This window comes from Fukomys damarensis, unplaced genomic scaffold (assembly GCF_012274545.1).
Source record: "Fukomys damarensis isolate Sample0158 unplaced genomic scaffold, DMR_v1.0_HiC HiC_scaffold_7, whole genome shotgun sequence".
Classification (NCBI taxonomy): domain Eukaryota; kingdom Metazoa; phylum Chordata; class Mammalia; order Rodentia; family Bathyergidae; genus Fukomys; species Fukomys damarensis.
The window spans coordinates 1,342,450-1,369,574 of NW_022900919.1; the positions used below are offsets into that span (position 1 = coordinate 1,342,450).

A 27,125-nucleotide genomic window follows, 5' to 3' on the forward strand; every position below is an offset into this window, starting at 1 on the left:
GTTTTCTTGCTTGACAATCTCATGTAAACTACTTCATTAAAAGCTTAGAAGCCAAGCAGATCATTCTGTTCTAGGGAGCAGGACCTACTGAGGGCTCCTGGATTACTGGTATTTTGTGACACAATTCCAACCTTAGAGGTCCTGAGGTTAAACTTTAATCTAATGTTTGACATGTTCATAGATTCAGGATGCAACCTACAGATACAGGACAGCAACTAGCGCTTACCTGGGATATTTCTGTGCACCGAGTAGCATCACATGCAAGAAGGCACCTTCTGCCGGAGGGAAGAGTCAGCCATCGTCATAACACGGCTACAAGACAGGCTGGATGGTGGAAGATAGTTATGCTTAGCTGCACACCACTGCCAAACTGCCTGACTTGAACACAAAATGAAGATTGAACTGCTGCCTGAGTAACAGGCTTTTACTTGTTTTTTAAGCAAAAAACAAGATGTAGGAAACTAAGCAAGAAGTTCACCTGTTTTAAAACCAGGACTCATGAGGGAGTAGGATCACAATCTGGAGCCCACAATGGGCAACTTAGCTTAGTGAGAACCTGTCTCAGAAGAAAAAAAAAAGAGAGACTGGGGATGTAGCTGAGTGCAAAGGTTCAATCCCCAGCACGGCAGTGGGGAACCCAGAGCTCAGTGCTGGGTTTCAGCAGTACCTTTCCTATGTGTGGAAACCTGAGATCGACTGCCCTCCCAGCCACCAGTTCCCACGCCTCACGGTGTGCCAGAGAACTTACCAATTTTAATACTGTGGCCCAATCTCCCATCTTCCAGAATGACTATACAACCTTCTTCGGGCAAGGCCAAGAGAGAAGAGCAATTTTTTAGTCATTCTATTTATTCTTCTAGCTTGTTCTTGAAGTTACAGATTTGTATCCAATGAACCCCTCCTAAGTTTTGTTTTTTTTTTCTTTTTCTTTTGGTTTTTTTTTTGGCGGTAACCAGGGGTCAAACTCAGGACCGAGCACCTTGCAAGCACTGAGCTAAATCCCTGGCCTGAAATTAATTTTTGATTATTCATGAATTTTTCTTCTGAGAAACTGATATAGGGTGAAAACCATACTCATTCTATATTTTTTCCTTATAAATCAAATCAGCCTATTTAGCTCAACCAACAATGTAGCAAAATCAAAGTGACTGGTCACTCGGATTTAGCTGTAGATATAGATCACAAGTGAATGGACATACAGCAACGCTACAGATTACAAACTCGGAAGCTGAGTGGTGAGGCTTCCATACGAAAGAAACCTTGTGGCTAATGAAATATACACCTGAGAACAGTATGTCAGACTGTGTGGCTTGTTTCAGGTGACTGCTATACAGCAACTTCAGTTCCTATACCTTTATTTCTTTACCATTGCTGCCTGCAAACTGCGAACACATGATGTTCTAATTCCATATGAGTCCTGTCCCTGATGCCTCTTCAGTATGTTACCCGAGCTTATCTTCTCAAGTGCTCTCCTCTCTTAAACACACTATCTACAATACATTCAGGTGGAAAAGGAGGCTAAGCAAAAAATGGTAATTATTAATTACCACACCTAACCAGAAGCCCTGATTCAAGTCAGCTTTATTGGAGTCAGCACAAGAATGCTTAAAAACCACCAGGAAGAACACAAAACGTTGAAATTCTGGAGTGATATAATGTTGTGAATAGAGAAGTGGTAACAAACATTCCAGCTGTATTTTAATCAAAATAGTTTATTTTTTAAATATAGTTTATTTTAAAAATATACACTTGGGGATGAAACCCCACTTTAAGTTGTAGCATTTTTTTCAAAATAACACTCAAATCTTCCAGCTTGAAATTCCATAAACACTTCTTTAGCAGTGGTAGCTTGTGGTACTTCTGTGCCATTGAGTGTCACCTACATCTCTTGTGCAAAATGGTGGAAACTGCAGCATGCAGTTGTGTGAGGCAGTGCAACACTGGGGGAAAGTATTCCTAGCCCACGAGGGCTTCATTACAGGCAAGATTCCTAGGGTTACATTTGAAAAGGCAGAAAAATCGATTTCACATGGCAAGAGCACTGATTTTTTAATATTTCAAATTTAGGGAACATTGTTGTAAATCTCCTCAAATTCGTCTCTGCCCTTCGAAGCCTTCAGCAATGCTCCTAAGGTTCAGGTAAGTCCCTCTTAAATAGGAGGACTTGAAATGGGGCGACCTGAAATGCAGGCTGGACTTTAGAAGGAACTTTTGTATCACTTGCTGCTACTGGGGTCCATTTCCTTTTTATTACATGTGAATTAACGCTGGTCCTAAAATTCTTCCTTCACCAAACCTAGAGAAAAATCTAAGCAATCAAAGCAGATACTGTTCGGCCCTCAAAGAACTATTTAAACACATGAGGGAAACTGTGCAATACGAAGCATCCAAAAATCTTGGTGTAATTTTAAGCGTTGATGCCAGGAGAAGTAGAGAAGCTGCAATGTTATAAAATATCATCTAAAATATCACCATTTAATTTTGTAAATGTATAATATTAAGCTTTTAATTGTAATTTTTTGTTCCAATTCCTCCTAATCTCTTTGAGAGACTAGAAAACATTAAGAATAAAAGCTTAATATTCCAAATTTGCAAAACTGAAACTTTCACATACTCTTTGGTAAAAGCTTGCAGCCTTTGCACCTGCTGCAGCGCCCTGGAAGGCACAGGCATATTAGTCTGTGGCTTAGAACTGCGCTGACACTTTGGGACACCCTGAATCTTACTACTGGCTATGATCACTGGCCCTCGTGTTGGGATGTACCACGAAAATACCTTCTAATATATTTACTTAACAAGAGGATGTTCATCAGAAAATGAGTCACCACTCATGGTTCATGAGATGCAGCATGGACTTCATAGAAAGAGTCAAAAACCGATGATTTCTCTTTAGGACCACAAACATGTCACAACGCTACTAAGTCATGCTTGCAAAAGACATGAGTGGCAGGTGTCCTCCGCCAGCTCCTGGGTTTAAAGTGACTGACAATTATGACTAGCAACTCGACGAGAGCACAGGCGGAAGAGCCTTCAGCCCTCGACAGTTCTACAGCCTATTCCTCAGCGGTGTCCCTGCACAACACTCCCATTTGGGGGCTGGTGGGGGAGTCAGTGGGAGAGAATCTGCTAGGAGGACATGGCTAATACCCTGGGTTTCATTCCCGGAACCGGGCGATGAAAAAGATCCCCACATTTTAATAGTAATACTGTATCGATCCTAAAGGCATACGCAGCAACATGGGAAGGGGCAAGTAGAAAAACATACAATTATATGGGTAGTGTTTTAAATCTGATTTTAAAAATAATTAAAATCTTAAATTAGTTTAAATTTAAACTCAATTCAAAAGCCCCACAGGGCTCACGAGCATTGGCCGGTGAAGTAAGCAAAGGCCTGTGTGAGCCAGGAGCTTGTGCTTTGCAGCCCTGGCAGTTCTGCTCACACCGGTGAGGACTGAAGTGAGTCGCTGCTTTGACGATGCCGCTCCTTCCGTGCAGCGCGGCTGTCACTGTCCGGGAGGGGCTGTGGGGAAAATACTAACTTTGCTGTTTCTGTGACTGTGATTGTTCTTCTTGTTCTTGTTGTTCTAGCAAGAGGGACAGAACTTCTCCAGCTTTGCACGTGAGGGGTCCGTGATGTCATGGCCCCCATTTCTCCCTCTTAGGACAGGACGGCATTGGTCAGTCCAATGCCGGTGAAATTGCCATCGCTGGAAGATCTTCTCATAGCAGCTCTGCACAAGTCTTTGTCTTCACACGATCGTGACATGGCCTGGGAAAGTCAATCAAACAGAACACAGGGGGAAGATTTTAAAGAAACAAAGTCCTACGACTGATGTTCAGTCACACTGAGGGCTCCTCAGCCACTCCGTGGCCACCGCTGCTCTGGCTGAGGCCTGCATGCCAGGTTGTGAGGATGCTACTTCCTGCCAGTTCACTAACGTCTTAAGGGTGATGCTCTGATAGCCTGGAGAGGGAAGTCTGTTCAGCTACAGTCCACAAATGGACTTTGCAAAGACGTCAAAGGTTTTGTGATATGCCAGGCTCCTAACAGCAGCATCTGTCACCTGTGCAAGTGTTCGTTACAATGATAAACCTACACCTGGCTCAGCTATTCCACCACTACCTGACCCTCCTTAGTTATTACAAACTCTTAAGCAACTTCCACGGAGGAGGTGTGAGCTCTACTGCAGGGCAGGACAGGTCTCACAACTAAAGCATCAGAGGCTGCTCCCCAGTTCCATTCCGCGGGAACATTCGTAAGTCAGATTCGTCCATAAGTCTGACAGAGTGAGTCTTCCACACCTCTGACACGAATTTACAATGCAAAGCATTAAAAAAAAAAACCCAAATGCAAGATCCGTTCATATCTGTCAAAGTTGGCAACTTGAACCTTCGTAAGCTGGGAACTTACCATGCTACCAAGGCACACAGAAAGTGCTGTTTGAATGTACACATCCATTTCAGGTGTGGATTACTTTGGTGTATGCTCACCTAAAGTCATAAACCATGTATATCACTTTGCCCCTTGTGAGCTACCACTTCCATGTAACCATTTCCAACCTCCAGTATTTGAAACACACACATACCCCACATCCCACATCCAAAGTGCAGGATTCTCACGTTAGCCACCAAGGCTCTCCCTAATGAACTCACAGGTTTGAACTAATAGCTGAACTCCGACAGGAATCTGCAACCTGAGTAAAAGACAGGCACAAAGGTTAAGTGACCTGTATTTGTAGGTATAATAAGGGAAACAACCACAGGAGTTAATCATATATGGCCAGGGAGAAAGGCAGAGGTTCAAACCACTGAACAGATTACTTCTGGTTAAAGTATTCTGGATTATGGTCAGAAAGGAGATAATATCCACTTTTTAAGAATAATGAGGATATCTACGTGAACCATAAAAGAAGTGAGAAACAGGACTGACACGAAGGGTTAGTGAACTCTTGTGTGTGTTCCTGGGGACGCTTTCCATTCCCCAGTCACTGCTTACTATGATACAGTCACAGGTGCTGACCCTGTGCTCACAGAAAGCCCCACTTAGCACAAGCACAGCCTTACCTCTAGGTCCTGTGCTCGCTCTTTGGTGAGAGGTGCAAACACAAAATACATGTTGTTTTCATCTGCTAAAGAGCGGAGGTCAAAGTAGTATTTGGCATACACACTGGCAGACACATTAACATTAAATTCAAGCAGGTCCAAGTACTGCCTTTCCAGCTCATTTATGGGGAGGAAGAACACAGCAAAACAAATACAGGACGATTTCAGTCAAGTGGGAGACCTGCAAAAATGTCATTCGGAGCTTCTAGGAGTGCTGTGAATTCTGTTTTGAGCCCTAGGAAGGCTACCCAACGGGAAGAAGACACTCATGTTCCAGCAAGGCAGAGCTACTTTTGGTCCTTTCTATATCCCAGGACCTCCGTGTTTGCGCAGAGGGGAGAACTATGGCCTGCCCATTCCTGCCTGGTGCGGGCTCACAGCCCATTCTTCAGAGTCCACCAAAGCACGTGTGTGACTCACACTCCATAAGCACTCACAAGGCCCCACCCACAGTGAGCAAAAGAGAAGTGATGTGCACCGTTTGTGGGCTCTGGAGAGCCTGCAGGCATCTTCAAGGGGCTCCTGAGAGGAAGGGCTTAGGGAGCAAGGCACCAACGAAAGAACCACCACTCCTCTCTCTGCAGGGAAACCTCTGCAGATAACAAGCATTCATCAGAAAGAAAGAAAAAAACAAAGCGCACTGTGTGGGAAAGGCAAACCCCACGCGTGGCAGCACATGAGGCTATGTCAAAGGGCACCGTGCTACTACTAAGGTGACAAACTGACCGAGATGTTCATCTTAAACTTCGGAAGGCAGAAAGATCCTGGCTGGAGAAAATCCACGTGAGCACAGGACCCCTGGCAGAGCCCTGGACTCAGCCTCGTCGCTGAGCCGCCCTCCGCTCGGGACTGTGCAGCTGCCCACGCACACACAGGAGGAGAGCCCGTGAGACCGATCTGCACACTTACCGCTCGCTCTCCTACTCGGGGGAGCAGGGGAGCGGGAGCCCTTCCTGGCGCATGTCCTGGTTACTCCAAGGACACACGCCACGTGTGTGGCTCACGGGCCCTACCACCTTAACAGTGGCCAAACATTTACTTCAAAAGCCAGGCACAGCAGCCCTTACAGAAGGGACAGGCCCGGCAGCTTTTTAAAACCCATGAAGAATGCCCTGTTCTATGCTGTTCCGGCAGTAAGCTTGTAAGATGTCTGGCAAAACCACCAGAAAAGTTTCAACTTACTAAGCATATCTTTAAAATAATAACCCACAAAAACCTATCAATTAATGATGGAAAATAGCTGGACAAAAAGTAATCGTTCTGTGCCCATTTCCATTTTCTGCATAGTATGGTATTTAAAAATATTTCTTAAAATGCAAACCTTATAGGAGCAGGGGAACTGGAAAATTACTAGGAAGCTCACTGAACCCTTACAAACTCACATGTCCTCAAGTGTAACATCCTTGAGGATCCGGCAGAAGTCCATATTCCACACAGCCTCATCGTGCCAGACCTTGCAGGCAAGAAGAATGGCTCCCAGGACAATCCTTCTCCAGTTGGTAGGGCAGATGTCTATCTCAGCATAGGACAGAAGCCTTTCCAAGTAGACCTGCGAAGAGGAGAGCACTGTGCTGTGACCGCAGCTCTGTTTAATGCTGTAGAAACTGCTGTGACGACACAGTCCTGTGTCTGAACAGAAAGCCCTTTCACAGAGATTCTGCTCAGCTAAAGTGAGGGGTCAGGTTGCAGCTGGAAATCAGACACCACTGCCACTCATGTGAATTTCCTGTCTGATTTCGGTGATGGATCAGCCAAGGTCGTCAAGCAGAGTGGTGCTGTTATCACCACCACACTCATGAAGGGACAGACAAAGGCCTGGTGTAAAGCTGTTCAGTAAACGCTGAGTTACTCCAACATGCAACATAGCATCTAGTTTCAGCCAGTATTTTCAGAATGGTTTCAGACATGTCATGGTCAAATATAGTGCCCAACTCACAGTGAGCACGTTTTTACCTTCTTTTCACGGTGTTACCCCTTTTGTAGCACTATGTGGTGGACAGCAGTGCCGCCCAGCGGCAGCTGAGCAGAGTGGCACACCACGTGTAAAGTTCACAGCTATAAAGCTTCCTCAAACTCAGGGCTTCTAAAAGAACCCACATGTAGACAGGAGTGTCCTTCTGAGTGCCTATGTTTTCCCATCTCCGCCACTCATGAAAACCTGTTCTCCCGCCTACATAATCAGCAACTCAGTCCGTTCTGATGGCTTCATGACGCGAAGAACAGAGCTGCCAGTCTGTACCCCGGGACTCCTAAACTTCCACGCAGGTGGTGAGACAACCTCACGCAATCAAACATCTGCTCCACAAAGAACTGGGTGAGCTACCAGGTGAGCAAAGGTCATAGAGGAAGCTGTGATCTGAGCGACAGAAGTCTGCAGATGCTCAAGTCCCACATGTAAAAGGGCTCAGCGTTTGCACATAAGCTACGCACATCCTCCCACAGGCTGCAAAGCATATCTAGGCGACTACAACACAGAATTCAATGTCAATGCCAGGTAAAGGAAGTCATATATACTGTTACCCACTAAGGACTGGGCAAAAAAGGACATGAATTTTCCCTAAATGGTAGAAATTGTAGATGTAGAGCTCACGGACATGGAGGGCAGGCTGGATATGCTATTTGAACTCTGCATCAAAAGGAAAAGGAAAAGGCCCTCTTTTAAGAGCATAGTTACTGCCTGAACGTTGTCTGGCCAGTAGTCTGAATCACGTAGTGTTCTCCAAACTGCACTGTTTTCATTCCCCAAAACCTGTTCCCCCAAGTAACCTAAAAACGATCCTCTGTCCCAGGACACCAGTCTTCTGGTACAGAAATGACTCATCATGGTACAGTGCAACCAAACGATGAGACAACATGCCACTGTCATCTCCAGGGACATCAAGCTTGGCTTGTCCACAGGACACTGCCTCTTCCACGCCAGCCCTCCTCCCTGCACCATCTAGCTCTACATATGCAAGTGTCCTGTGAGGTTTCTTTTGGAGCACAGGTCGCAGGCCCCACCCCAAACTCTGCCTAGATGCCACAAGGTCCCTACTGCTCTAAGTGCTCTTTCACCACAGGCCATGAAGATGCCTTTCCACTATGCATTTGGCAGAGGAAGGAATAGAACAATCTCTACCACTTGAACAGCATTTACTAGAAATGATAAAATCTTCACCCTGAATAACAACAACAACAAAAAAAATAAGGACACAGCTACAGCTCCTCGGGCTAACAAAGCTTCTCTAGGAACTGCTGGACCTCCACCCTGGGAAGCGTCACCAGCAGACAGCAGCGCTCAGCAGGGATGTATAGCACCCATAACCCAGGGAACAGGGAAATGAAGGCTGTGAAGCCTCCAGGGAACACAGCCTGGGACCTGGCTTGACCTGCACAGAACCACTCCCTGGCTCAGAGGGCCTGACTGCTCTCCTTCCCAGCCCACAGCATGTGTACGCGTTCGTGCTAAGTGAGCGTGTGTATTGAGGTGTGGGGGAAACTCTCCCACCGCCTTTAATTCCAACTGTTTTGTGATGAGAAAGGTGAAGACCTCATTCTAAATAAGAATGGTTATGGGGCCCGAGTATGTCTATTTGCTTTCCTTTGACAGGCTTATCTTAATAGAGTTCTCATGATAATTTCAGGAGTCTAATTTGAAGAAAAAGACCTTGCTCTGCGTACAAGACCAGTTTCTAAGCATGCTTGGTAAATGACATCTTACCAAAGTTATTATTGCACATTCAGCTGGTAACCACACAGCATTAAAAATAACAGCAACAAATCTGTAAATGCATTTGTGTTCAGGATCATACTCAAAGTATTCCTCCGGAAACTTCTCTCTCTGAAAGGAAAAATGATGCAATGTGAGAAGCCCCTGAAGAAAGCTTTTGCGGGGCAACCCACTTTCCGGTCCCGCTTCTGTCTCTCTTTGACAAAAGCTATCTTTCCCTCAATAAATTTTTCCTACTCTTAAAAAAAAAAAAGAAAGAAAGCTTTGCGTACTCTTAGGTCAGCAGTCTGCACCTCTCACTCCTGTGTTCCTTCAGATAATTCCAGTTGGGTTGCATGTCTCTTAGTCTCCAACCAGAAACACTGGCACCTTCTACTGTGCATAATGACCCTCGGTGAGTGAAGCCCATGTGTAGCACAGCGGCCCCTTAAGTGACCGCCTCATGCACCACCACCACTGCGCCCCTGAGGTGCACACAGGTGCAACCACTGTCAGCGCGTCTCTCAGTGAGCAACACAGAAGGCCACCGGCTCAGAAAATCAATACTCCTTTCTACTTCGCCTCCACACATTCATTTTTAGCCTGAAAGTCTTTTTGATTCTATGCTGTATTCTCTGTGATAAAGTCTAAAAAGATGGAATTAGTGTCTGCAACCACAGCCTGTAGGGGTGCAGTCACACACAACAGTCAGCAGCCACATAACTAATATGCCTGAGAAAGGACTTTTTACATTTTTATGTCATTTTAGCCGAATTCTCTGAGAGATTTCACATTATAAGATTTATTAACTAATGTTTATACTGTTGGATGCTACTGAAAATTGTTTTTTTAAAGATACATGTTCTGTTATCGGGGTCACACATTTTCACCGTAGCTCAATAACAAGGCTGCAGCCCCTTCTCACTCTATCACAGGCCTGAGAAACCCTCCTTCCTGAGAAGATGTGTTGCAACACGAGGTGGGAAAGGATGCGATTCAAATTCTAATAGAACAGCGTGATTTACTTCTGGCCATTAATGTCAAAGGAAAATAGCACGAAAGAAACACGATGACAAGAAGAAAAAAAACATAGTTCTGAAGAGGTGACACTTACTGTGAGTGGATGCAGTCGCTCATCAAAGATACCCAGGGATCTGTCTGCGTCCCTACAAAAGAAGAAAGCGCAGCCAGGCACATTCATTTGTATCTTCATACAACACCTGCCAGGAGCAGAGCGGGACGGAGAGGAGCCCCACCCTCAACACACCAGTCTGACAAATTCTCCTGGATTTTGCCCTTTAGACTTCTTTTTATTCGGTGCACCAAGTACGGTGAAGACTTTTCTGCGATGACCAGCTAAAGGTGCCTTCAAGAAATGACTCCCCAGTGGGCCATGCTAATAAAGCAACAGGGGTGGGGAATGAGTCTAGAAATGTAATAAATGTGAATGGGCTTTGGTCTATATTTTCATTATGTATTTCTTGTTTCTGTTAGGTGAATTTAAAAGTATAGCTGTCTTTTTATAAAAGACCAGTGTTTTCATTAAACTAATATACTGTGCTCCCATAAACTAGTGGTTTGTTGTGGTCTGTGACCTCTGGAGAGTCCCCAGACTTTTTCAGGAGGCTCAGAGATCAAACTGTCCTTATAAACACATGAAGACATTACTGGCTTTTCCACTGCTGGACACTTGTAACGCTTTTATAAAAGCAAAAGGAAGAAAAACTCCTGACTTCTCAGCACGCAGTAAGACTGTGGACTCCCCCCCAAAAAAAAAAAAAAAACTATGGGCCAGGGATTTAGCTCAGTGGTTCTGCTGCCTACCTCACAAACACAAAGACCTGAGTTCGATCCGCGGTGCCAAAAACAAAGACTGTGCACCCAAACTGCATCAGCAGTCTTTCTATTTCTCACTGTCACTCGCAGTTTTGTTTAAAAGCCTGTCATTCATGAAGCAGTAAAGACTAATGTTAATAAATCTTGGCCCTGCTTTTTAATATTAGGAATAAATGAAAAGTTCACACAAAGTATTTCTGCATAATGAAGTAAGTTTGTGTTCAAAAAAAGCACTTGTAATTTAGTTGTAAGCTGAATGGTCTACTTATCATAGAACACTTATACATGAAACTACAAATATAAAAAATAAACAAAGTGGGCCTACAAGGAAAATGAACAAGTATTTGTTGCCAATGACAAAATTTAAGCAATGAAGCTAAAAAAAAAAATCAAGATTTTGGAAAATGTGTACCTTCTGCTGTACATGTGACAGCTTCCCAGAACTAGGAAAACTTTGTGCTAAGACTGGTGATGATATCAAAAAAGTGATTTGGATGTTATAAAGAAATATGAACCAGGGGCCAGGAATTTAGCTCAGTGGTTCCACCGCCTGCCTTGCAAGCACAAGGTCCCAAGTTCGATCCCTGGTACCAAAAAAAGAAAAAAAAAGAAATCTGAACTGATATATAAATCAATATATACCAATGTAGAAATGTATGGTTAAAAGAACTATTCATTGTGCAAGATGCAACCACAAGTATTAATGTCACAATTTCAGAGATACCATTTAAAATCTCATTGTACTTAATTCAAGAAACGAATGGGTATAGTGTTTAATGTAAACTAAAAGACTATCCATAACTGCCTGAAATTTTTTTTTTTTTTTTGTGGTACCAGGGATTGAACTCAGGCCCTGGTACTTGAAAGGAAGGCAGTGGACCACTGAAATTGTCTGAAATTTTTAAAAACACATGTATGTCCAACTGTGTATCTCCATGATATCAGGTTGTCTTATTGTTTCTTCAAAGTAACTGTAAATGAACCACAAAGTATGAGAATCTAATTGTGTTCTGTGCAGTCAAATGAAGATACACATACGTGTAAATAGAGATGTATTTTTCACCCAATGAAAAAAGGAACGCAAAATGTAAAAGAGTTATAGACGATAGTTATTATTTATATTGGTAGATGGTTCATAATCAGCAGTGATCTTATCCAACAGTAGACATTTTTGGTATCAGAAAAGCTCCTGGACTCTACCAGGCAGGACAGTGACCCTGGTTAAACATCCTACCCTGCATAGGACAGCCCCACGGTGAAGAATCACCTCACTCAAAATACCAACAGGTCCAGGATTAGGAAACCCTGTGTTAACACTTTCCCCCACACACACATATGCACACACAAATATATCTACTTTTAACTCTCAATTTTAATGTTTAAAAGAGTAAATATCAATATAATCGATAGAAGCAAATATACTCTAGGACCTTTTTTTTTCAACAGTTCTAATCACAACAAAAAAACCTAAAATGATTTGCTTCGTATGTTACTAAAAGCACACTACAACTTATGACACCTGCAGTCATTACCTAATACTATACGTGATATTGTGCAAATTAACTGGAAGAGTAAGACAGGTTTTTAAGAGCTCACCTGTTCTTTATGTGGTAATATACTGCTAAGGTCACACTGTGGAAGGAAAAAAATTTGTTAACAAGTGAGTTTATCATTTTTCAAAACTGAAGACAAATTTTCAAGATGAGACCTGGCACTACCTTGGAGTCTTCCAGTTTGAGAAACGTGCCATATGGGCACTCTCCTGGTTTAGTTTTTTTGGCTTTTAGCAAACACAGATACCAAATGGCAGGCGATGTGCTGTTAGAACACCTTTCTCTTGATGACACATTATTACATATTTCCTTTCATTTGGGTTTCTCCCCATAAAACCTCATCCCCTGGGGAAAGCTCTACATGTCCGCCCACATGCTTAAATTTAAGCCACACAATAGTTTTGTTTTGTTTTGTTTTGGTACTGGGGATCAAACTTGGATCCTTATGCTTGCAAGGCAGGCAGCGGAACCACTGAGCTAAATTGCCAGCCCACAACAGTTTGTTGGTTGGTTTTTATTTTTTTTAAAGTGGGAAGGCATTTGTTTCTATTGACCTACTTCATTATTCACCTGCCCATCCATTTTTTCATTATTTCTCTAAAAGTAAATAATAAAACTGCTGTATACCAAATAAAAGATAGTTACTTCCCTGAGACAAGAAAACTTACTAATAAAAGTGCCCACCAAACTGATGACACCATTACCCATCCTGAAATAATCAGTAGTAATGATGCAGCATACGTCTACATAGAATAATATTCATGGCAAGTATTTCCAAGTTAGTCTTAGATACAGTATTAACAAGCAGACACAACTCTGATACTGCACTGCTGAATCTCTCAATGGCACACAGATAAGGCGTATCGGGGACGCAGGGTTCTGTGAGGTGAGTTACACACTTCCACTCGCCCTCCAGTGAAGCTAACATCACTGCGGGGAGACAAATGTGAATTTTAAAATAAGTCTTGACAGTGTTTTAGAATTTAAACAGGCTCATATTATATGCAGCAAAGACGAACGCTTCTATAGGGTTTCAGTTTTATCTCCAAGTCAAGCTGAATCACAGACCAACATCACCGAACCTTAAGTGAAGTTTCATCCACAAGCCCGTGTCCCAGCTGAGGGCACCACGGTCCCGAAGTCCACTGTGAGGTCAGCAGCTCTTCTCCTGCATGATACTCCATTGAGCAGTGCTTCCTGAACCTCCCTGCACACTGGAATCGCCGAGGAGCTTTACAACCATCCTGAATTCCACCTGAGACATTCTGATTGAGTGGCACGGGACACAATTCGGTCCAAAGAGTGTTTTAAAGTCCCCCGGGTGATTCCAACACGAAACAAAGTCAGTGAATGACTTAAGAATTCGGTCAGCTCTTCCTGTAAGTGGCCAGAGGTGACCTGTGAAATGGTTCACTACTCTCTTGACCCAGAAAACCCACAAAATCATGCAAATCCAGAGGCTCAGAGCTTCGTATTCACTTTAAGAACACCCATGAAACCGCCCAGCCCATCAGGGGTCTGCATATCCGAAAGGCTACCAAGGGTCTGAGGATGCCACATTAAAGAAGCAACGGGTGACATCCAGTGTCACAGTGGAGGAGGCGGGAGGTGTGCCCTGGCCAAACCGTGGGGCTGGACGCAGGGCCGATGGCCCAAAAAGAGTGTTGAATTTTTGCTGCACATGCTTAAAAATGCAGAGAGTTACACTGAGCTTAAGGGTTTACACATAGGTTCTCTGGTCACTGAACGCATCAATGGACAATGCACCCGACAGGCACCACTGCACTTAGAGAGCTCACGGCCGGTTACCCATACCCGAGAGCTCCCCGGCCACACTGAGGTGAGCCTGACTGTTCCTAAACCAGAGGAGGAAGGTCTTAGCACAGCAGAAAAAGCCCAGAAGAAACTGAAGAAACAAAAACTTAGGGCACAGGAATAAATTAGGCATAAAATAAATGCAAATAAAAGTTTTTTTAAAAAAAGAGTTCGGGTCAGAATCACTGGGAATGATTTTGTGTATATTACTACACCTCACCCTCACCCCTGATTTCCTAATGCTCGTGAGTAACCACAGATCAAAGGGAAGGCGCGGTGGGGAACTGCATGTGTGTGCAGTGAACTGTTACCCCATAGTAAATATTTTTAAAGCTTTCCTAAATGCCTACTTGTCCTATTACTTACTAAATATTTATTTGAAAAATAGTGTACACGATGATTATTTAACAAAACACGATGAAAGCCAACTAAAATTTACTATTCTTCAGAAAGCAAAATTCTACACATTAGACTAAGACAGGGAGGAAAACAAGTGTGAATCCTACTTATTTGAGGAAGGTCACTCTTTAAAACTCGACACTGAATTACATGTTGAACCTTCACAAGGTTTTTAATGCAAAAGAAGCTGGCAACCCTATCAAAGCACAGCAGCTTTTTAGACATGGATTGGGGCGTTGGCTGAGTACAAACATTCAGTAATTATTTGATAGATGCCAAATTTCAAAACTTAGACACAGTGCTGAGTTTCTGTTGAAACACAATTTGATCTCAATTACTACTGTGTGAAAGAAAAATATTACCATGAATGTAAACTTTGTAGTTTTTAATACAAGTTGAAATTTCAGTGATATCTTAATTCATAGACTTAATTCTATGATTCTGGTGCAAACTAAATTGAATGAGAACTAAATCAAACTTCCCCATAAAGTCAACACTGAACCTAACCACTGAATTGGATTGGCTCTCATCCAATTTGGTTTTTGACCAGAACTGTGGAAAGAATTAAGTTCGTGAACCAAGATACCACTGTGCTGATGATTAGCTAAAAAGAAAAGCTGACATCTGAGAAAAAAATTAAATTCTTATGCTATTTATAATTTTTGACTGAAAAAGTAAAATGAAGGATAGGAGTATTAACATTCTAAAGAAATATAAGCTACATTCTGAAAACCAAAACTCGTAACCCAAAGGGACATTAATAATGTTCCTGGACAACCCCAGTTTAGTGAGGAAGCTCTGCACCTGGCTTTTGATGTTGGCTTTTTAATAAGCTTGAAGATTCCTGTCAGGGTCTTTTCATTGTGTACCACTGACTGCGACCCGTCAGTGCAGGGGAAAGGGGTCTGTAGGCAGGGAAATAAAACAGGGGGCTCATTAGGTTTTCTGGCTAACCCTTACTAGGAGGAGTTAAAACTTTACTGGAAAGGGCCGGCGATTTAGCTCAGCGGTTCGGTGGCCTGCCTTGCAAGCGCAAGGACCCGAGTTCAATCCCCGGTACCACAAAAACAGTCTCAAGGACAAGGGTAAAGAAAAGAAAAAAACACCTAAAGAAAGGCAGTAAATGGCCTTGGAACTTGCACCAAAAGCCAGAGAAAGAGCTGACAAGCAGAGTACAGAGAAAGCCAAGTGCACAAAGCTAAGACAGGCCATCCTTTCCAATTCAGATAGAACGCGGGGAAGCAGAAGGCAGAGGGGGCTGACTAACTCTGGGGAAAGTTCTGTTCAGTGTGTATTCACACCTATGCACTAACACACACAGAAATGTACATATACATATGCATTTACTCTAGGGCCACTATATTACAACAGAGACCCACACATCCCCTTACTAACTCAAAATTAACCATGAATATGGCACCTCCTAGCCAGTCAGCTGCCACCCTGGAGATAGGGCCCTGTTAAGGACAAATAGAAGTTACACATACCCCCTCCTCCAAGAAATGGCAATGACACAGGCACGGGGGACTCTGTCTAATGCCAAGACCACCCAGGGGACCCATTGGCAAGTTCCAGGTAGGTCAAAGGGTCCTTGGCACTCAATGAAAGCAGCTGGGAACCAAGGCCACGTGTCCTCCACCTTTCTGGAGCCCCCTGCCCTGACTCTATCTTCATTTCCTCCCTTTCCAATAAAGTATCTTGCTTTCTAAACTTTGCACCTTCAATTTGTTAGGTTACTGCATTTATGATCCTGGTGAGCTGCTCACCCAGGCCACAACCTGAGGCTGCTTACAAAAGTTGGAGAGCATTCAAATGCTGACAGACTGTGGCACCGACAGAGGAAACACTGTTCCTTCTGAGTTTCGTTTCTTAAGTCTTAAACACTGTTTTAGGCCTGTAACTCACATAGAACTGTTTTTTCTAGAAACATCCAATAAAAAGCACCTCTTCTCTCTCAGTTTAACATAGATGCATGAAATAAAGAGGTACGCTTTTCCAAGGATTCTTTATTTGCTAACTGGTATTGCCTTCTACCATGCAGTCTGAGATTAAAACAAAAGTTGAAAAGTCACATTTAGCCCCTTAAAATTAATATATACAGTTGGCCCCAGTATTTGAAGCTGAAAGAGGAGGAGGATAACCACATGGCTGAAATCACCAGCATGCTGGGCTGTTTTATCCACCTGGGCCTCTGCAAACCCCTGTACTCACCACTGCACCATGTTCCTACGACTGGGCTGGCTGAGTGTGCTGTCATCTAGAAATATCGTGGAGCAGGAGCTGTACATCCTCAGAAGCTGCCCTGGAGACACCTGAAGGGAAAGGAAAGCAGAAGAGAATGTCAGCGAAAGTCAAATGCACAAAAGGCGGGAGTTTTCCCTCACTTAAAATGTCAAACCAGCAGATGTTTCTCACACTGTACAAACTGTCTGAGAGCAGTACTGTGAATCTGGCTCTGCAGGAGGCCCTTTACTCCCAAGGATGCCTGAGTAATGGGTTATAAGTGCTGCCCTTGCTGTGGGACCTGTCCTCAAACCTGACAAGCATTTAGTGTGAGTCCCTTTGCAAATATTATAAAGAGTGTAAAATGAGATTTTAGAGATTTTTTCTTAAGCAATAAAAAACAGCTGAGATTTTCCATTTCTACTATTTAGTAACGAGAATAAAATGTAGTGCCTTAAGTAACACTGGCACAGCCTACCACAGCAAACAAAAGCCTAGTACTTAACTGATTAACTGATGTGCGTGTTTCAGTGTGATGAAACAAACATTTCAGAGTCAAAGGACTCTACAGGGCTACTCAGTCACCAACAAGCCGGAGCCATGGGTCCCCCTACACCTATTCCCTTACCAAGAGCGCAGAATCTTTACTTTAAGATCCCCTCACATCTACAACAGACGACAAACACATCCTTGGGCCTTTAACATTCAGTTCATGTTCCGGTAGAATGCCCTCAGTTCACTCCTATGGAAAGCCTCAGCCACGCACTGTTGTATTAACGTCATTCTCTCAGCTATAAGACACACATCAGAACACCTTTCTGCCTCATCTATCCTGCTCTCTGCCACACTGCCTTCTTCTTCCTCCGTGTCCTACAAATTTGACAATTCTGCTGCCTATGGAAAGTGACTGGGACATAAACAACCAGCCAGTTTGCCTGGCAGAATCCACGGCAGGGTCCCAACTCGGAGGCACACAGCACCTTGGAGTAAAATGCGAAACAGAAGCCAGGGAAGAACCGTGACAAGCCTGCAGCACCCAGAGCCACCTGGCCCCCTTGCTGTGGAATGCAGATGTCATGTCCCAGAGATACTAAGCCTGTCAGCCCTGGAGATATCAAGCAGGTCAAGACTAAACCTAGAAAATGATGGGGGAAAGCTATACACTGAACAGTTTCTGAAAAGCAGGCTGCCTTGACTGTACTCCCCACGTAGAAGGCCAGGAGCATCTTCTCTGAAGAAGTCAGAGAGCCCCCAGAGACCTGGCCCCAGACAGTACACTAGGGTCCCACACTGAAGAGCTGGCTTTGCTGCCGAATTCTGGCAGTGAGGTCCATTAGTTAAGAAAAGTCTCGTGCACATACAGTATTTTCAACCAAAGAACACTGGGGACAGCCACATACTTCAGGGATGCCTCCAACAAAAGAGGTCAGTGCAGCAGGGACAAAGGAATTTGTGGGAATTCTACAAATTCAGGAGCAAATGAAAACTTCGAAAAATTTCAATGTAAGGTTCAAAGTACAAAGTCAAGTTGTCTCGAGTACATAATCAGCACCAAAGGAGAAAATAGAAAATAAAAATGGGATGGAAATTTGACACTAGTGAAGAAATACTGGTCTGACAGACACAACAGCTGAATAACCAAACTACAAAAACTACTGGAGAAAATATCAAAAATTAAAAGAGAGGGAGACGGTCTGCAGACCTTAATGGCCATCCCAATAAGATGAAAAAGTCAATAACAATACTGTGTTCTTCTAGCATCCCAGAGATAGAGAAGATACTAAAAGCTTCTGGGGAGGTGGCTAGAACTAGATATTTATAATGCATATAATAGGGTGGCAACAGAGTTAAGAGCAGCACTAGAAATGAGAAAAGCATTGTGAAAATTAGCTTTGACCTGCAAGTCTATGCTCTATTAAATAGGAAGTTTTCCTTATGGGCTAGATTTTTAAAATCAACCCTATGCCCTTTCCCAGGAATATGTGCTCCAGTAACACAGAGGTGTGCATCAAGACAGGAAACAAAAGAATCCAGGACAGTGAGGATCCAACACAAGACAGCAGTTATGCGAAAACCAGAGGACTTCAAGGAGACGGCCCAGAGAAAGATCAAGGCAGCAGAACTAAGGGAAAGCCAGCCTTACTAAGGTAGGAAAGAAAAATGAAACAGCTATGTTTTAGGACAAGGAAAATATCCTGATAAGCATGTGGAAAATGTTATAAAATGGGGGATAAGTGTTAAGAACACTGTTCAACTGAAAATAGGAAATTGATGCCCCACTCCCACGCAAAAAGGAAGAATGTGAAAGCAGAAAGACCAGCTGGGGTTGGTTATTGTACTTGGCTTTGTGAACTAATGTCGCTTAGGGAAGGGGGTCATCCAGGAGAAGTACAGAACTGCTCAGACTTCAGAAATATTTAAGAGAAAGAATTAAAGGTGTACAAAGAGGCAGCACAATGGGACTACAATTGCATAACTCAGCAGTGAATAATAGTCACAATGTAAACACGTTATTTAATCTAAAAAATATGATACATTTCAAGGAAATGGAGGAGAATAAGGTCATGGTAGAAAGAGGAAGCTAAACATTCACCTATTAATGACAGAAAAACAATGTCAGTGCTAACAAGTGATGTATTAAATAGTTTACTTAGGACTTGGATTTAGCTCAGTGGGGCCACACCTGCCTGGTCTCGAGTTTGATCCCCAGTACCAAAATAAATAAACAAACAAATAGTTTACTATTTTTTTTAAGACAAAATAAATTAAGGGAAATATTTCAGGTAGATCTTTAACTCTATATCCATATTACTGCAATGGAACTTAAATATGAAAAACACTTAAAATGGAAATTATTAAGTCAACGACTTTCCTGAGTAGATTTAAAACATTGTAGGAAAATATAAAAGATTTACAGGGGCTGGGGATTTAGCTCAGTGGTTCCACCACCTGCTTCACAAGTGTAAGGTCCTGAGTTCGATCCCTGGTATCAAAAAAAATAATTAATTAAATAAAAGATTTACAAAAACACAGAAAAAGAAGTCCGTGGTAGCAGACTAACTCCTCATTATATTTTTTTAGAAATCATGGCAGACATACTTTGATTCATTCCTAGTTTCTTATCTTTCAAATTATTTACTTACATGGTTGAAATAGGTGCTCTCCTTCTGATCATGCACTAAGAACAAAACAAAAGAAATAAACTAACTGATCCATTCTGATACAAATGCCTTAGAAAAGTACACAGAAGTGGCTACTAATTATCTGATGGATTACAAATATACAAATGAAATAAACATCTGGGTATTTTGTTTTGGTTTTTTGTCTGTTTGTTTGGTTGGTTGGTGGTTTTCTGTTTGTTTGTTTGTTTTTTGTTTTTGGTACCAGGTATTGAACTCAGGTCCTCATGCTTGTGAGGCAGGTGGTGGAACCACTGAGCAAAATCCCCAGATCAAAATCTGTTTTATTTTTTAAAATAAATCATCCACCAAGATGAATTCCATAAACTAAGAACCAAAAACTTAGTTATACCTTCTTTTTAACCTAAAATGATGACAGACTCTCCTTATCTGAAAGAAAACTATAAAACAAACTGGACCAGGTGAGAAACTTAGCTAATTTAAAAAAATTAACTTATTGCAAATCTCAACCGCTGTTCAGACTTTCCCGAGTAAATAAGCAGTATTTCATCATTGTACATTGCCATACAGCTTAATTACAAGCATCTAACAGCAGACAGCTCTGAGAATCAGTTTCCAGCTAGGCAGTGACCTCTTGCTGCACTAGAACTCCTGGAAGCATCTTGGAACACCTACTGAGAGTCTACAAAGATACTGTGCTAAAAATACGTTACTAAAAAATTAGTGGGTCTTTAAACAACTGTGAAATAATCCGCCTTAAATATTGGGCTTGAAATGAGTGTGCTAATCTAACTGAACACAGTGTCAGCAGCACACAGGTTCATTTTGCTCTAACAAAGCAAATGCTCCAAGACCAACATGGGCCACAGTGTTTCCCCACGGCCTTCTCCTCTAACACTAGGCACCGCTTCAGGCACATTCCTCTCCCCCAGAGAGAGGAGCACCGGACAGCTCCCAGGGCTTGCTATGCTCCACCTGGGAGAGAGAGACCCACAGCTCCTACAGAAATGAAAGAAATGGAGAAACACAGAAATGCTAACCAGAAATGACCAAATCAGGAAAGGAAAATTGCACACCAGTGGAAATGCAAGTCAAAAATATTTTTCATTGTACTGCATTTCTCCAAGTAGTGTAGAACCTACCTTCCTTAAATTTTTACCATTGAAATCAACTAAAATTTTGGTCATGTATGTTTTTTTAACAGAAAAAGAACTGACCAAACATTAAGAAAAAGAAACTGAGTTGCACAAAGTTCCTATGTCTGATTCCCAAAGCAAATAGGACACAAAAAATTTACACTAGTTGCACACCCTGGCTATCCTTCTAGGAAACATCAGAGGGGCACCTCTGCACTGATTTTGACATTAGGGTAAAAAAGTTTTGAATAGCTGGAAGTTTCTGAGAACACCATAAATCATAAATGTGGTGTGAGGCATCCTCACTTGATAAGGGCGCTATGGGGAAGGAAGTCAAAGAGATGATCAATCTCTCCCTCTCTCCCCTCCCACACATATGCATATAATACATAATTTTTTTAATTTGTTGGTATGATAACCTAATCCTATCACTTCTCTTTAAAATCTCCTCTGTGGAGTTAGAGAAAAGCTCCAAAAGAGTGTGTAAAAATAAGTATAAATCCATGACCACGTCTTATGTGGTCTACTGTACTGACAAAGAAGTGCCGAAGCATCTTAAAAGAAAGCCACATACTCTTAATCAAAAAGTGACATTTAGGGCTGGGGATTTGACTCAGTGGTGCCGCCACCTGGCTCGCAAGCTCAAGGTCCCGAGTTCGATCCCCAGTATCAAACAAAAAACAAAAAAACAAACAGTGACATTTAAAAGAAAATGTATAACCATGTAGTAAAAGTAAAGTGAACATACGGAAAGTTGAAACATGAAAACCAATGTATGAGTTCTTCTAAATAATGTCTGCAATATATCACAAAATAGCAATGGTTTTCAGTCTTATCTTTGATGGGGAGAAGTAGCATCTTACCATATGCTTGAAATTTGTTCAGGAAAATTGTCCTTGCACTTGGAAGGTCAGAAGGGTTTGATTCCAGAGCTGCACCTACAGAGGAAAAGGAAAGGATGTGATGATTTAGTTCAGTAGGAAAGTAGATGGTCTTCAAAACAGCTACACACCTTTGATCATGTTTAGTAGTGTTGGGAAGGTTTTTAGTTATGAATAGGAAAGAAATACAGACAAGCATATAAGAATTCTGGGAAACTGTACAACTGTAGAATCTCTCTACACCTATGGAATGAAATAGGCTAGGTCTTGGGTTTATTTTTCTAAATTTGCACCTAAATGATCTAAAGCAAATTTTAGGTGAATCAAATATGCCTTCCTCCCCTGTCCTACTAATCCAACAGAAATACAAACACCCTATTCTGTGCGGATACCACCACAGTGCAGGAAGTTTCAAGCGTGAGCACTGCCCTGGCATCACGGATACACTGTTGGAGACCAGTCCAATGTAACAAACATTTCAAACAGCAAACATTCTCTACAATCAATCACATGGTTAATTCCAGCTGCAATGAACAAGTAAACTACTTTTGTTAGCTGTGCTATTTGGTGGCTATTCACCATGGCAGATTTAAGACTGCTTAAAAATGCAATGTCCTAATCTACAAACACTTTCTGGATTGAAACTCATTTTTTTTAAAACTTTGTCTCAATTTCCACACACTTTTGATTCTTGGAACCAAGCTGAGAGAAGTGTCCACTTAGTAAACACTATAAAACAAAGTCTTAAACCTTTGTACTACAAACTGTGCCATGATATGACACAATAAAAGTCATCACACGGGCAGCTGTGGCCCTCCTCATGGGTCTCAAGCTACTTAACCAAGCTTGTGAGAAGCTCACGAGATCAGATGTAACAGAGGTAAAGCAATATTTTCTTGACCACATGTTAAAAAGGGAGTTCAAGGGTCAAATTCCAATCACACAGCCCTCACCCTGGCAAAATCAAAATGCATACCAATATATTAAAAGAGAATGACTACTAGTGACTACCATCTAACTCATCACTTCACATATCTTTCTACTTAAGACTCTTTCTTTTGTCCCCTCCCAGTAATATGGTTAGAATCCTGCACACACATAATATGGGGCTTCCAGGTTTAACATGAGCTTGAATCACTAATTTTAATTCTACAGCTGGGGATTTAGCTCAGGGGCACCATGACTGCCTTGCAAACACAAGGCCCTGAGTTCAATTCCCAGTACCAAAAAATAAAATAAAATACCTTAAATACAAAATAATTCATCCTATGGACTTAAGTTATAAGAAAAAATATGACTTCTCAATTCCGTTGGAGGAAGGTACAATTCATCAGTAACCAAAATATTTTCATCTTTGTCACCAGAAACAATGGAATTGTGTATGATTTTACTATAAAACTTACTCATAAAATACAATGAATAAATTATGCTCCAACCTAACTTCCTGAAGGCAAAGTAGAAGAAAATACTTTTGAAGGTATCAGAAATTCCCATCAGGTTGTTAGGAATATCCCTCTAATTACTTGAAAAATATTTTGAAATGACTGAGAAAGCATAGTTTATGTATCATTTTTATCAAAAAAATTAAAATCCAACTCTATATTGTAGAAGAGCTAAATTTTTAATATTTAAATGGACATTTTGCAGTTTCTGGGAAATTATCTGAAATAAAGACAATGTCTATACTGTATGCTTGGTGTTTTGGCACTGCTTTCTACGCAAATTTAAGAATCATAACCAAATACTGAAGCTAAGGACTCTCATTACTTTAGTGAATGCCAAAATTTTACTCTCCCTGCAGTGCAGGGGATCCAACCTGTGCTCTGGGCACGCTACAGCAGCGCCCACCCGTGAGCTACCTCCCTGGCCCTAAACATTCAATTTCAAAAGACAAATGGAAATAAAAACTTAACCCTCGTGTCAATAAACATATGACAAGAGACTGCGCCCAGAGTATTTTTCAGTACCTCACGCTTAGCACTGACTATCATTTCCCTCCCCTCGCTGCCCTCTTGCCAGCTTCTCCTACATTCCACTGTCCCCAGCGTTCTCACCAACAGCTCAGGTCCCAGAACGAGCTCACCGGCTTCCCTAGTAAGCTGAGACCATCTGTCACTTTACTTTTGCTCTTATCCATCACAATGAATGTACACACATGGCACAGAGGTAACTGTTGCCTCTGCTTTGTACACACACATAAATGAATCTAGGAAAGACAGTTCTAAGAGAAAGGTCTACGTTATGCATGAAATATAGGACACATTCTCAAAAGCTTTCTTTCAAGAACTGAATTTGGCATATGTACCACTTCTATATCGGTCTGAGCTAGGAGGCAGCCAGAGCTCTTATACAGTCCTTTCCTACCTTTGTCTCTTAATTAATAGAGACTATACACAGGCTTCCTTTGTATTTCGAAGGGCCCAATGAGATGTTCAACATATGAGAACGTGTTGTAAAGCATAAAGAATTATGAAAACATCCTATTTTGGGCTTCCCCCAACCCTTTTTTTTGTACCAGAGATCAAACTCGAGTCCTTGCACTTGCAAGGCAGGCAGTGGAACCACTGAGCTAGATCCCCAGCCCCTTCCCCTTTTTTATTAGTACATGTTTGCAATGTATTACAGCTCTAGTAATTTTTTTATAAAATCAATCAGGGGCTTACTTTACACCACCAAGCAAAGAGTCACTTTTCACAAATACTTACATCCTTTGTGTTTAAAGGTATAGTTCATGTATTTATTCATTCTTTAATGATTTTTTCAATTTTCTGAAAAGCTACAAAGGCCTGTTTATCAAGCAGCTTAATTAGCCTATCAGAGAAACTGAGAGCCTGGCTAAACTTAACATGAAGACTAGAAGACATTTCCTAGGGCCAGGGATTTAGGTCAGTGGCACTGCACCTGCCTCATAAGCACAAGTTGGCGAGTTCCATCCTCGGTACCAAAAAACAAAAAAAAGACATTTCCTGTGTAGCAATGAAAGAAAATCTGCCACTGAAATGAAATGAGTGGACTGATAATCTTGCCAGGTGTGGTAGCACATGCCTGTAATCCCAGCACTCAGGAGGCTGAGGCAGGAGGATCACTGTGAGTTCAAAACCAGCCTGGGATACATAGTGAGCTCCAGGTCAGTCTCAACTACATAGTGAGACCCTGTCTCAAAAAGTAAAAAAAAAAAAAAAACAAGACTCATACTTCTTCTGACATGATGCTTTCCAATTCACAGGACTCAGTGATGCCCTGTAAGCCCAGCTCCAAGTTGAAGCCCAGCCTGGGAAACTAAGTGATGCAGAGACCTTGTCTCAAAATACATTTTTTTAAAGGGTTAGGGCTAGAGCTAGGTACAAAGGCCTTGTGTACAATCCCCAGCACTTCAAAAAGGAAAGAAAGAGTCTTCAGGAATCAACTTGTTACCCACAATTATCTTTACCTACACGGATTCCTTTCCAAAATTTTAGGGGCAAAAATCAAACATTTTGTCTCCTCTCTACAGCAGTTTCCTTTCACTGAAACATTCTTAGCAGTTGAGCAGGGTCTACTGGCAGGAGGGGGAGGAAAGGAGAAGGGGTGGCAACAAACGCTCCAGGGCTGGCAGGGCCTGGCACCTCAACTCCCAAATCTTTACCTTCCTAATTGAACGCTAAAGTCCTATTTTCTCTTTTAAAACTTTAGACCAACAATTTCATGATCTTATGAGCTGCCTCACCTCTCCTTTAGAACAGGCAAGATAAACCAAATCCTTTAAGTGACTGAAGCATGGCAGGAGACATATTTGTCAAAGTGGGAAACATGAAGTAACCAGAACTCTACGAGTAAACTCCTTTGGCCAAAAAGAAAAAAAAAAAGAAAAAAGAAAAGAAAACTTTTCTGCCTATTTAACATCTTTCTCAGCTTTTTAAAGGCCCCTTCCCAAAATCATCTTTCTCTCTATGCTCAAATTACACTTGGAAGAATAATCAGCTTCTACAGAGGTAACACAAGAATACCATATAAACTCCTATGGCAACCTCTACTTGAATTTACATAAGACATCCTCAAGGATTTGGGTCTGAACTGCTAGAGTATCCCTGCCTGGTGTGAGGAAGGGAAGAATTTGGTCTTACCTGTCTTACCTGTCTCCTTCACTTGGGTACCAATCCAGGTAAGCACAGAGAGATGGGATGGATGCTCCAATACTGGCATATTTGAATTTTGAGAAAAGGGAGCAAATATACCAAAAAGTCTCAATAAAGTCTCACAGGACTTCTTAACGTGAAGGAACCAGAATGGGACTTGGGAAAAAAAGGGGCCAAGAACTGGGTGTCAGGGTAGAGAGGGAAAGACACTGGCCTCGCAGGACAGGGAAGGAATAAGTGTGGGAAAGCGAGGCACAGTCGGCCTGAAACTCCTGCCACAAGTGCCCAGCCCCGAGAAAGCCAGCTCCTGGCACAAAGGAGCCAGGAGCCCCCATGGCCCCAGGGGGTCAGAAAGTTAGAGCTTCTCCCCACCTCCTTACCTTGGGGCATCTCCCGGTCACTGATGTGGTGCAGGTGGCAGCCATCCCTGGTTCCCATGAGAAACTCCTCGGTCTCCTGGGAGGCAGGTGCTTGTGCCCCTGCATCTCCAGCCACTGCTCCATAGATCTCAGACGCGTAGTCTGGCTCCACTGTCCCCTTGCGCCGGCCCGGCTTGCGGCTGGCATTGGGGGCCACACAACAGGTCAGAATGTTCCCCATGGGGCACCACTGAACCTTGGCTCGGCCCCACTTGAGCAGCTCAGCAATGCAGAGGCAGACTGCTGTTCTTTCACCTGCCCTCTGGCCAGCAGGCTGGCCCTACCCTCGGCCACCCTCCCCCAAACCCCCAAGTTGACTGGTCTTCTGAGGGGCTGTGATCCAATTACTTAAAGTGCTAAGAGCCAAAGCCACTGCCAGATAGCAGGTCAGAGCTCTTCCTCCTTCAGCCACCTCCAACCAACTGAAAGCGCTAGGCCAGCACCTGCCAACTGGAATGCATCCTGTGTCACCTGGCTACCAGGAGCCAATCATGACCAGAGTTCCATCCACATGCCCACCCAACTGGCACCCAGGCATTTGATTCAAAATACCCCTGCCCACCTGGGGCTGTCATCTCCCTCACACAGAGTCTACGATGTTTCCATTGTTTCCATTGTCAGGTGCTGCCTGGAGCCTCTCTGGCTTTTGTAATTATACAGGTACTCTGGGTCAACAGACTTTATAAAAAGACCCAGTTAATAAGAAGCTGGTTCCATAGGTAACTCGTCCAGCTCTCATTTTTCTCAGAGAACTTAGTTGCCTCCAGATTGTTGATTGTTAATTGTTTTGTTCCTCTACTGTCAGTCTTGGTTTGAA

General features: G+C 42.6%; 1 protein-coding gene and 1 pseudogene across 4 annotated transcripts; one reads left to right on the forward strand and one right to left on the reverse strand.

The window, feature by feature from the left end:
• Window positions 1–1,777: 1,777 nt before the first annotated feature.
• On the reverse strand, window positions 1,778–27,125 carry LOC104854473 (cyclin-Y-like protein 1). 4 transcript variants are annotated; one of them, XM_010612975.2, is made up of 10 exons: window positions 26,270–27,125; window positions 21,757–21,831; window positions 19,761–19,795; window positions 16,606–16,706; window positions 12,224–12,259; window positions 9,906–9,957; window positions 8,804–8,923; window positions 6,485–6,652; window positions 5,065–5,226; window positions 1,778–3,769 (listed from the first exon to the last, which is right to left on the reverse strand). In XM_010612975.2, the coding sequence occupies exons 1-10, from the start codon at window positions 26,487–26,489 to the stop codon at window positions 3,659–3,661; spliced, it is 1,080 nt and encodes a 359-aa protein (XP_010611277.1). In that variant the 5' UTR covers window positions 26,490–27,125; the 3' UTR covers window positions 1,778–3,658. The 4 variants fall into 4 exon arrangements, with proteins under 4 accessions (XP_010611277.1, XP_010611279.1, XP_033616922.1 ...); XM_010612977.2 differs by lacking the exon at window positions 5,065–5,226 and adding an exon at window positions 25,878–25,949 and having other exon boundaries at window positions 6,486–6,652; XM_033761031.1 differs by lacking the exons at window positions 5,065–5,226; window positions 26,270–27,125 and having other exon boundaries at window positions 6,486–6,652; window positions 21,757–22,325.
• On the forward strand, window positions 13,586–14,119 carry LOC117285194 (annotated as a pseudogene).